The sequence below is a fragment of the Eurypyga helias genome, unplaced genomic scaffold (genome assembly GCF_000690775.1).
Source record: "Eurypyga helias isolate BGI_N326 unplaced genomic scaffold, ASM69077v1 scaffold27266, whole genome shotgun sequence".
In the NCBI taxonomy this organism is placed as follows: domain Eukaryota; kingdom Metazoa; phylum Chordata; class Aves; order Eurypygiformes; family Eurypygidae; genus Eurypyga; species Eurypyga helias.
In genome coordinates this window covers 1-11796 of record NW_010255071.1, presented here as the reverse complement: position 1 = coordinate 11796, position 11796 = coordinate 1, and the positions used below count along the sequence as shown (strand labels likewise).

The 11796-nt window shown below is 43.7% G+C and overlaps 1 protein-coding gene across 1 annotated transcript; it reads left to right on the top strand.

The window, feature by feature from the left end:
• Positions 1 to 941: 941 nt before the first annotated feature.
• LOC104510844 (glycosyltransferase 8 domain-containing protein 2-like) lies at positions 942 to 8769 on the top strand (the record flags this gene model as incomplete). Its single annotated transcript, XM_010153218.1, has 6 exons — positions 942 to 1212; positions 3285 to 3329; positions 5115 to 5210; positions 6017 to 6185; positions 7634 to 7751; positions 8685 to 8769. Coding segments are annotated over exons 2-6 (487 nt in total), but the record flags the coding sequence as incomplete, so codon positions are not given.
• Between the last annotated feature and the right edge of the window lie 3027 nt (positions 8770 to 11796).

Here is an 11796-nt window from a genome sequence, read left to right as displayed (position 1 = left end):
CGCGCGAGGCGGTGGTCGCCTGAGGGGTGCTGGCCTGCTGCCCCTCGGCCAGGGCCCCGCGTCGTGTCACCGGCCAGGGCGGGGATGTGGGGGCGGCCCCAGGCTGCGATTCAAACCCGGGTTTCGGTCGTGGGGTCAGCAGCGGCGGGGCGGGTCTGAGACCTGCGCTGGGAACGCCGCGTTTTCGGTTCCTGCAAACGGAACAGCGCTCCTCAGTTAAAACACCATTTTTACATCCTGGGCTGAACACACCTCCTCAGTTTTGCACTGCCTCGTGATAAAATTAGGAAAAGTAGTTTGGGATTGAATATCATTATTGCTTTCTGTACTCCTGGAAATCTTGTGACGAAACAGCCCTTTATCATACAGGGGAGAGGCTCGTAGGAGGGAGGGAGAGAATTTGAATAAAAGAAGTGATACACAACTGCAAAAGCATTCCAGGAGAGCTCGGGAGGCAGAGTATCAACTGCCCTAGTTACCTTGGTCTAAGGTCCCTTTGAAGCCAAACCAAGCCCGTGGATTCAGATTCTCTTAACTGCTCGAAGGTTTGGGAAAGAGATGAGTCAAAATGCACGTTCAGAATTGAATTTTGCAGATTTCCCTAAGCTTTTGGCTTGCAAGAGCTCTGCAAACAGACACTGGGAAGACCTTGGCTTTCCGTTTAACTTTGGCATGTTGCTGTTTGGCTCTTGCATGCTAGTTGCCTGTTCACATTTACTGTAAATAACGACTAGAAACCGAACCTGCAGCTAGACAGTTGAAGTAACTTATGAAAGGGTTTGTTCCCTTCTTTTTCCCCCCACCCCCTTAAGATTGTCTTCTGGGATCTGTTTGCAATCTGCTAGCCGAAGCTCTGAGGCAGAGGTTTGCCAGATCTGGGGCTGCACCATCGTTCTGCACATCTGGAAGTGGTTTATGGGCTCTCATTCCTCCCGTGCAGCGTCTGGACGCTGTGCTATTCCTCAGCAGCAGAGAAAGAAAAGAAAACCAGTGCAACTCCAAAGTAAACTTTGAAGCGTTTGGAGAAGGAATTGAATCTTAAAACTGTTACTGTGCCCTGTAAGGCCCTTCCGTGGGGGACTTCAAAGGAGGATGATGGTCAAGGAAGCTTTGGCAAGAGTGCTTACAGCTGTGGGCTGTCTAGGATCCGACTGAATAGCTCTACAGCTCTTCAGGAGAGAGGAGTCCCGAACACTGTGCTGCTTTGAAGAGGTAAAAAGACTAATTAAGCAGGAAATATCTCAGCAGTAATGTCACTGTTTCTGAGCTTTCCCTTCTGCAGCCCCTCGTTTTGTTACAGGATTTGGCAACAGACTCAGGGACTGCCAGGTTCCAGGAACTAATGTCTACAGTCAGGAAAAATTGAGTAAATATTGCAGGGGAACAAATATTCCTCTCTTTCCTTAAAAATTAGTGGGTAATGAATCTGAGTTTTTGAGGCTTAGGAATGCTCTGGTTTGGGAACTCAAATTTGTATGAGAGTCTGTCTAGTTTGGATTTAAGAATTTAAAACGTGGTTCAGTTTAGATTGATTTAATAATTTATGAAGATGCCAATGAAGCTGTGGCTATCCAGCTTCCATCTGGCAGTGATCGTCAGTATTGTTATCATCGCAAACGTTAATTACAACAGAGTAGTCAGCTCAACGGAAATCGGTGGAAGGTTGTGATTAGCTAAAGTGGGGTTAAAAAGTTGCTCCAGGCGTGTAGGAGGTTCTGTTGTCTCTCTGATTGCCTAAATGAGTAACTTTTTTAAATGGATGAGAAGGCAATGCTTGTGCGTGATGTGTGAGAGAAGGGCTTTCTCAGCAGCAGCAGCGGTTTGTTGGGTTTTTTTATTTTTTTTTTGATGGATAAGCTTAATGGATGAGAAGGCAATGCTTGCGCGTGATGTGTGAGAGAAGGGCTTTCTCAGCAGCAGCAGCAGTGGTTTGTTGGGTTTGTTTATTTTTTTTTGACTGATAAGCTTGATTTCCTCTCTCCGTAAATGAATGCCACATGAAGAGAGGGGGTTGCTGGAGTGTAGATAAGGACTGCGGTTGCAAAAGGATTTTCAGAAATACTCCTCTCTCACCACAATTTAATCATCTCTTGGGACCTAAATAGATACCAGTATAAGTGATGTGTAAACAAAGCCACATCCTAGCTTTTTTAATATTTTTATTGTAATTTAACTTGTTAGTCGAAGCAGAGACTCATTTAGGATGCCGCCGGAACCTGAGCGTTAACCAAAGAGAGGCGGTCGTTTTTGTGACTCAGGCTTCAAGAATTCTTGCTGTTCCATCTGTCTTCTCAAGGAGCTGGCATAAACTTCATTTTTATGTGTGCCCAGAAACCACCATGCATCCTTATCTATGCTGTAATGTGTCCATATCTGTATCTATGGAAACAGGGAAAATTGTTTTCTGTCCTATGTACAACTACCATAGCATAAAGGTTAGATCACACAGTTGTATTTTCCCCTCCCTCCCCTCCACCCCACCCTGCAATTTTGGCGCTGTTTCTTACTATTGTTTCCTTTTGTTGTGGGATTTTTTATTTTTTCATAAACAGTAGTTTCTGGGTCCAGAATTCAAGTGAATGTTTTATTTCCCATAATCCTGTATTTTAGGCGTTATGTTCTGTGCTTTCCACCACTCTTGGGCTGGTTTAGAAGTACAGTTTTAGCGAAGGCTCCCTCATTTTCTTCAGCATCACAAATAACGGGCTCAAATACAAGCCACGTTGCACAAACTCCCCCCTTAGTGCTAGTGAAGGGTACTGCTGCTAGGAAGTATCTTCACTGCTGCTCTGAAATTTCCTGAGAGTCTGAAAGACACTGCTCCAGTGTAAGCTGCTACGTTCCCTTATATTTGGGAACATACTCCAGCAAGATATTAGTATTTGTGATTGTTGTTATGTTATAGGTGAAGTGAGAGATAAATGTAAATGTATTTACAAATTGCATAAGTGGGTGTTTTAATACTTCTTTGCACATTACTTTAAAATGCATTAAAAATATCATAGTTATTACTGATGTAGGTGATTGGATGGAATTTATTAAAATGCTGTTCTTTCCAATCTACTAGTAGCTTAAATTACAATATGTAATAGTTCTAGCCTAGTTATTTGTTCCAAGAAAGTTATTTACAGAGATGTAGTTCAGTTTTACTAGGTCAGCAGTAAAATTTGATGATGCAAAACCTTGTCCCTGAAATAACTAACCATTATTCGTTGCTGATTTTAATGATTTCTCTCTCTCTTTTTTTTTTTTGTTGTTATTTTTAAATTTTTATTTTGCCACAGATCACACTTCTCATCCAGCAGGACACATGGCTCTTTTGAAGAAAAGTAAGAGAGATTAAAAGCATTTGAGATATATCTTATCAAAAGAGGACAGGAATGTCAAATGCAATTTCTCATGCAACCGTGATAATGGTTGCATGAAATCTTGCAGTTCCAGTTTTTTTAAATTATGCATAACTCTAAGTAGACAAATAAGCCTTTTCCTTTTAACTAAGTTAGATAAGTATCGCCTAAATCCCATTGATTTAAAATGACTCACTGCTTTACTGCGTGGGACTGGGGTTCTGGAATTTCCCACTAAGAGTGCAGGTAGCTGCTGGTTTCATGTAGGTTATGCCTAGAGCACTGAACCTGGCTTCTTTACAGAGCTCGGCACATTAATGCTGTTCATACTCACAATTGAGGTGTGGCCCCAAGAAATTTGGGGCTCTCCTCAGCTGTCAGGGTCAGTGGCTGAAAATGGACGGGTGAGTGTCTTCAGTTATGCACCCAAAATTTCTCTGAAGTCAACAGGCTGTTTCTTCAGCTGGTTTAAATCAGCGCAGGTTTGGTGATGTATATTCATCAATTTCAATTTATTCTCATGCCCAGTTCTGGCCAGTTGACCCTTTTGATTGAAATAGTTCAGAACTTTGTTCCCTTTCCTCTTCTGTACACCTGAAATACCTTGTATGGTGGTGCAAAACTAACAGAGTAGTCCCAGACAAAGAACTCCCATCATCAAAGTCACTGTTGATGACGGCGATGTCTGCCTTCCCTGTTGTACCAGTACCTGAAGGGGCCTACAAGGAAGGTGGGAGGGGACTTTTTACAAGGGCCTGTAGTGACAGGACAAGGGGTAACGGGTTTAAATTGAAAGTGGGGAGATTTGGATTAGATATCAGGAAGTTGTTCTTCCTGGAGAGGGTGGTGAGGCACTGGAACAGGTTGCCCAGAGAAGCTGTGGATGCCCCATCCCTGGAAGTGTTCAAGGCCAGGCTGGATGAGGCTTTAAGCAACCTGGTCTAGTGGAAGGTGTCCTTGCCCATGGCAGGGGGGTTGGAAATAGATGGTCTGTTAAGTCCCTTCCAACCCCAACCATTCTATGATTTTATGATTCTCTATGTACTCCATGAAGTGTCCTGGCACCTACTCGTGGCTGGTTTATGTTGAGTAACTTAAACTTGTTCTGATAGGAACTGCAAATCAGAACATACAGTGAGGTCTTTACTGTTGCTTGCTTTGGTTTGATTTTAGTAATTGAATTAACTATGTCAAAATGTTCGTGTGTTTTTCAAATATTTTGGAACATTTCTGGTTTCATTAGCATGGTGGGTCTGTTCTTCTAGTATTTTTAGAGTTTTGCTCAAATACACCTTGAAGATCTGAATGTTGAAATGAAAAAAAAAAAATTCTTCTGTGTTTGAAGTTTGACCAGGGAAGTGTGAGGGGAGGAAAGGGCTAGGGAAAAAGAATTCACTCAGGAAATCCTGTAGTGATAAACAGACAAAAAACTAGCCAAGAAAAGAAACTTCCAGGCTCCTGGTAAAAATCAGAAAGATGTGAATTTCCTAGTGTGGATAATCCATATATATTGGGAGCTTAATGATTTAGTGAGCAATTATCTATGAAAAACAGATGGTTGGAACTTATTGTAACTGGGTAAAGATTATGTTTTTAACATATATTTTTTAGTTTGACAAATAACAAGAGAAAGGAGAATTTGATAAACACAGCAAAAACAGGTTATGATGTGTACTGGCTGCCAAGTGGTTTTATGGTTTTTTTTTAAAGGTACTTGGGAATTAGCCTGTTACACTGATTGTTAACAAATTCTCCCTTTTGTTTCAGTTAACCAGATCTTACTGTTACTTCTTGTCTTAACTGTGTGCGCCATTCTGTACAACAGAGTTCACCAAGTGCCGTCTGCACCGAAGGGTGAAGCAGGTAAATGACTGGTACTTCTGTTTCATTTATATAAAATAGTAGGAGATCGATAGCAATGACTAAGAATTGTCATTTTGGTTCAAATTTTTATCCAGATGTCCCTGATGTAGATGGAAGCTGGAGTATATTCTTACTTGTGCTGTGTTGGAGTTGTCAGGTGTTAATAAACTGTTAGGAGTTGAATGGTTATGTTTTAATCTGTATAAATATATCCATACAAGTTCTCTAAGTTAATTAGTGCTAGGGATAAAAGTCTTCATTAACAGTAATGTGAACTGATTCAGTATTGTTTAGATTTCTTTTCCTTTTATGATTAGCAACCTCCTGCTGGTACAAAATTTTGCACTCTTCCTTTCTAGCCTGCTTCACAAAGAAGGGAAGCTTGTGCAATCGCACCATCACTTTGACTTCCCTTTTCCTTTGATAATTCTGGGACCTGTTGTTCACTTTGTACTAAACATAACTGAGAAGTAGAACTCTCACAGGTATTTGAACTTTTTCAGGTTTCACGTGAATAAGCAGCTACATGGGGGACAGGCTGAATTGTGCCCTTGCTGAGTAGAAGATGCCGAGAACTCTGTTATATATTCTGTTTGGAGGCATCCCATAGTCCAGTCAACATGCATGTAGTTCTGGAGCAGTGGCAGCTCATGCTCTGTGCCTTGTCGGATGCGGATGTGTACAGGATGTGGTGATTGTGATATGATTCCACTGCTTATGGAACTACGTCCTCATTCCTATGACCCAGGTCTGATATAAAAAGATTCTGAATTTTCTATTCTAATGCACAGTTTTGTTTCTTGTAGTGGATTTGGAGAATCCTGAGGAAACAGAAGAAGAAATCCCAGTCGTAATCTGCGCTGCTGCGGGCAGAATGGGGGCAGCTGTAGCAGCAATCAGTAGCATCTACAGCAACACGGAGGCCAATGTTGTGTTCTACATAGTTGGGCTGAAGACTACGATCCCGCATATTCGGTATATCCCAGACATACTTTGTTCTGTCCTGTAGGTAGGAGCAGGTTGTTGTTCTCCTTAGCATGGGCATAGACTTTGGAGGACTGTATGAATCTGCAGTGGGCATAAAGCTGGAAAAGAGACAGCAGATATATGGAAGACAAGAGCCGAAAACAAACTAATCATGATGAATTGGGAAAAGGAACTGCAGAATGTGGGGAGATTCAGTAATGACAACGTAATAGAGGTGGGAATAGCTGGGAGATCTGGCACCATTGCACTGGCTCCGGGTGACGGAGGAGTTTGGTAGTAGTCATTTGGCAAAGTACAGAAGTATGAATGATAACTGACCACACCAATTCAAAAAAAAAGGATAAAGGCGTGCATCCTAGTGGATATACATGTTGGCATATATGACCACAGCAGATGTGAGAGAACCTTTTCTGATCTTGCAGGCGTTATTGACACCTGAGAAAAAGTGTGGAGTTGTTTTAGGTGCCTTCAGGAAGGATTTTGAAGACAGATCAGAGGATAAAAGAAGAAATCTGACAAAATGAAAAAAAAAATAGTCTGAAGAAAAGATTGTTAGGAGGTGATGTGGCAGTCGTCTTGGAGGATGCAGAGCTGTAAAAGGGAGAAAACGAACCTCTGCTTTAAAAGCACAGGAGGTGGGATAAGAAAAAAGGGTCTTCAACTGTAGCAAGAAAGCCTAGAAAAATAGGATGTAATCATGGAATCACAGAACGGTTTGGGTTGGAAGGGACCTTACAGACCATCTAGTTCTAACGCCCCTGCCATGGGCAAGGACCCCTTCCACTAGACCAGGTTGCTCAAAGCCTCATCCAGCCTGGCCTTGAACACTTCCAGGAAGGGGGCATCCACAGCTTCTCTGGGCAACCTGTTCCAGTGCCTCACCACCCTCTCCAGGAAGATCTTCTTCTTCCAATCTAAATCTCCCCACTTTCAATTTAAACACGTTACCCCTTGTCCTGTCACTACAAGCCCTTGTAAAAAGTCCCCTCCAGCTTCCTTGTAGCCCCTTCAGGCACTGGAAGGGGCTGTAAGGTCTCCCCAGAGCCTTCTCTTCTCCAGGCTGAACAGGCCCAGCTCTCTCAGCCTGTCCCCATAGCAGAGGTGCTCCAGCCCTCGGAGCATCTTTGTGGCCTCCTCTGGACTCGCTAATGCTAGCGATGGAGAAGGACGGGTTGTTTAGGCAACATGTGGAGCTCTGGTTTTGGCAGTGGAGTGGGGCATTTGCTTTGTTGGGGGTTTTGGGTGTTGTTTTTGGTTTTGTTGGGGTGTTTAAGAACAGGTGAAACAAATGTCTGTGCTGTAGCTGTAGACATAAGTGATTCTGTCTTGACATAGAATAAAGTGAGCTTTTCTTTCTCCGATAAGTCTGTGAATTTAATACTGGAAGTACTTGCCTCACTCTCACTGTTTCTTTTATCACTTCTTGTTTATCCCAGAAGATGGATTGAAAAGTCTAAACTGAAAGAAATAAAATTTAAGGTTGTGGAATTCAACCCTATGGTGCTAAAAGGAAAAATCAGACAAGATGCCTCACGTCCTGAACTACTGCAACCTGTGAGTAAATGAACACTGCATAACAAATTTTCAGGGGTTTTAATGCTTATTAGGTGCTTGAAAATGTCCTAGATCCCTGTCCCATTACCGGGCGGAGGTGGGGGATGTAAAGCCATAGAGGTGACATCAGGTCCAAACTCTACGCCCTCACTCGAGAAGGACAGGTGCACTGTAACCAGCTCCTTGCAACTTGTCTGCCTTGCTGGGACCTCACTATTTGGTGCCATGGACTTGGTGATTTGAATCTGTTGTATCTTTAAGAATGTATTCACAGTTTATGAGAGGGAAGAATTAATAGTGCTTTTTGTGCCTCCATGATGCTGAATTAGATGCATTCTGCTGTTATCCAGGGTTAATTGAGAGGCTGACAACTAATCTAGAGCATTGCTGACTGTCAGAAGAGGCAAATCAGATGTTAGAAGTTATTAGGAAGGAGTAAGCATCAAAATAGAGAATATCATTATGCCAAAATACAAATCCATAGTTTTCCTTCATTCTCAATACTGTGTGCAGTCTTTGTCCTGGTATCTGAGAAAGATGTAGCACGACTGGAAAAATCTGTGTCTGTTCAGAATGTTGATTCTTACTGCCCTTCTCTGAGCCTGTGACATTCCTAATGTGGAAAAGGTTTCACAGAATCACGGAGTGGCTGGGGTTGGAAGGGGCCTCTGGAGATCACCTAGTCCAACCCCCTGCCAGAGCAGGTTCCTCTAGAGCAGGTTGGACAGGGCTGTAGTGAATCAAATGGGGATACATAATAATGGATTAAAGTTACTAGTAAAGCTGGGGGGGGGAGGGGGGAGGGGAAGGGAATGATCGCTGGCACGTGCTCAGTGAATAGAGAAATTAAAACTGATTGTTATGAGAGACAAGCATGAGAACGCTACGTTATAGACACTTGCCACTTAGTCTACCTTTTTTTCTGTTTAATAGCTGAACTTCGTTCGATTTTATCTTCCTTTGCTTATCCCGAAACATGAGAAAGTAATATATTTGGATGATGATATCATTGTTCAAGGTAAGCTGTCATCCAAAAAGCAGTTTCTAGCAGAATTAAAATCAAAGTTATTGTAGCTTTTACAGTTGTTTGGAAATATGAGATATAATCCAACTGAGGCAGCTGCACTCAGGAGAACTACAAATAATCTGTTTGTTTATTTAAAGGAAACTCTGAAGAAAACCTTTTCTCTATATATATTTTGAATAGTTGATTTTGATCAAAATTGTATGTATGGGCTTCACTTTAATTGGGTCTGGCCAATTGCTGAAAGATACCGTGGGTTTCACGTAGATGCTGCAATAGTTACTGTTAAGTAAGTGACATGCATTTCCTGCCAGGATCTGAATTCCTACATGTGCTACCCGTTCCTTATCTAGAAGTGCTGTTCTTGAGAGTAAGAGGAGTTTACTCAAACGAGAGGGCGCCTTCACCTCAGAATCCATAGCAATTTGCAGGGCCATGATGAAAGATTTCACAGTTCTTAGACAAATGGGAGCAGTTGGAAGACATTCAAATCCTGAATTTTTTTTTTTTTTCATACAAAGAAATCTAATTAGAGGAACAAATTCTTCTTTAAAAGATTAATTTATGTGGTTTACTTCTCTTCTGTTTCCCAATAGATATATTTTTTTTCTGTAGAGTTGTTGTCCTCCCTTATTTTATCATATTGTTTTCTTGTTATAGCATCTTATATTCAGAGTGTTGTGGTTTCAGCCTTGTGAGCAGCTAAGCACCACACAGCCGCTCACTCACTTCCCCCCACCCCAGTGGCTGGGGGAGGAGGAAATGAAGAATAAAAGCAAGAAAACTTGAGGGTCAGGATAACACAAATGATTCTTTTAAAAGCGAGGGGTAAATGGAAGAAGGGAGGAGAGAACAGAACAAAGCAAGTGCTGTAAAGGCCATCACTCCCCACCTCCGGTGGGCAGACTGATGCCCAGCCAGTTCCTGAGCAAAAGCTGGCTCAGGATCTGAGCCCCCTGGCCCCCTCTTTGCTGAGCGTGACATCACGTGGTACGGAGCATCTCTTTGGTCAGTGGGGGTGTGCCACCTCCCGGCCTGTGCGCACCCCCTGATCTCTGCACGGGCAGCGGGACCCAGCAGGGTGAGAAACGGTGGCGGCTCTGGCGCTGCGCAAACGCTGCTCAGCAAAGCTTGAGCGGTAGCGTGCTGCAAGTACTGTTTCGGTCACACATCGAAACCACAGCACCGCAGGAGCTGCTAGGAAGGAAATTAACCCTATCCTCACCAGACCTGGTGCACAGGGACAACAGAACCATTGCACCCATCCTTGTTAAACATTACAGGGATGTTCCAATGAGAATTTCCAGCGGAAAGGACTGAGTATAACTAATAAGCCTTCTGGCTTACATTAATCTGTGATGTAAGAACATTAACATCAGTGAACCTACACATGACAAAAGTATAATTTTATTCTCCACTGCTTCTCTGCACCTTTTTATAGTTTTGTCTCTTTAGTGGCCGATTTCAGAACATCGGCACTTAAAAGTGACCACTATTAGCTGCTTTTTAAGACAGGGTCGCTCTGCCTGTCTCATCTTAATTTGCAATGGACCATGCTTTCTTCAACAAGTGAGTTTCCAGTGGTTCCCCCTGCTTGTTTGGTTTTGTTATTCTGTCCTCAGTGGGCAGCGGCAACATTTAACTCTTTGGAAGGTTCTTAAATTCTTCATTTATGCTCCGGTTTCATGAGCACTTCAAGCTCAGCCGACCTCTTCCTGCGTCCCTTCTGGCACCTGCCTTCACCAGAACTGTGATGACTTCAACTGGGCATAAAATCCCTGGATCAGTTCCCTGGAAGGAGCCTCGGCAGTGTTTCTAGGAGGAAGGAGGCAGGGCTTTCCCCTTCACTAGGGGAAACCCCAGCTTGGGGTTTGTGGAGCCGCAGGATAGAGGTGCAGCTTCCCTTAGAGCTGATAGGAGGCTGCTGCAGGTGGAAGTGGCCTCTGGGTCCCCAGGCAGCTCCTGTCACTTGTGTCACATCTACAGCTGCAGGGTAAAGCTGATTCAGCTGGTTGACCTGGCAGAAGACCAGTGGTACAAAAAAAAACCCCAAACAACCCCAAAACTACAAAACCTTTTGGATTTTTTAAAAATCTTTTTGTTTTTACTTTTGTTCCAGCAGCCAGTCTTGCACACCCTTGGGCCACACAGCCGTAGGGCCCAGGCAGGGAGGCAAAGAGGGACATGTAGGAGTGAGGTGGAGGGAGGGAAGGTGCCTGTTGGGGTGGCTGCTCCCCAAGCAGGAGTCGTAATGTGAACCCCTGCTCTGCCAGATGTCTCTGCGGTGGGGGGGAGCAAGGCTTCTTGCAGGATCAGGAGTGAATGGGGCTTTTGGGGTTCAACTTCAGGGTCATTTATTTGTTGGTCTGTAAAGCAGTAAGAATGTAACTTACTGAACTTGGGGTGTCAGCCCAGGGTTGTTTGCTGTGATTTTGTTTTTCTCCTTTTCTCTTGAAAACAGAAGCTACTTAGAATCAGGGGAAAGCACTTAGCAAGGCATGTTGATCTTCAACCGTTATGTCCCATTAATTCAAATTCTGTTTCTTGATGGGACATGAGTCCTAAGCCAAGCTCTCCAGCCAGCTGATGAGGTCAGACAAATAATCTCTGCATATTTCAGAAAGACCAGTTCTGGTGTTTGCGGTATGGGGACTGGTTTTGGTTACTGGCCTTTTAATGAGCTCATCTCAGTAGAGGTGAGCTTCCAAGGTGGCATTCCAAGACAATTCATCGTACCTTGGCCTATGCAGCAAAGGTGGTAGCTGTAGGGGTTTGGATGCAGGCTCACTCATGGCGCTGTGCTTCCCACCTACCCTGAAACTGTTCTGGCACAGCGGGGGTACCTGTGAGTCAGGTGACGAGAGAGGTAGGGCTGTGCCGTGCCACCAGGAAGGAGTTGGGTGGCCTGTGAAGACACAGGGATGGTCAAGTGTGACAGGCACACTGTCTGTGCTGGGCAGTGCTGGGAATCCAGGTATTTTACTGGGAGGTCTAAGCCAGTGTGCTGGGTTCAGTCAGGAA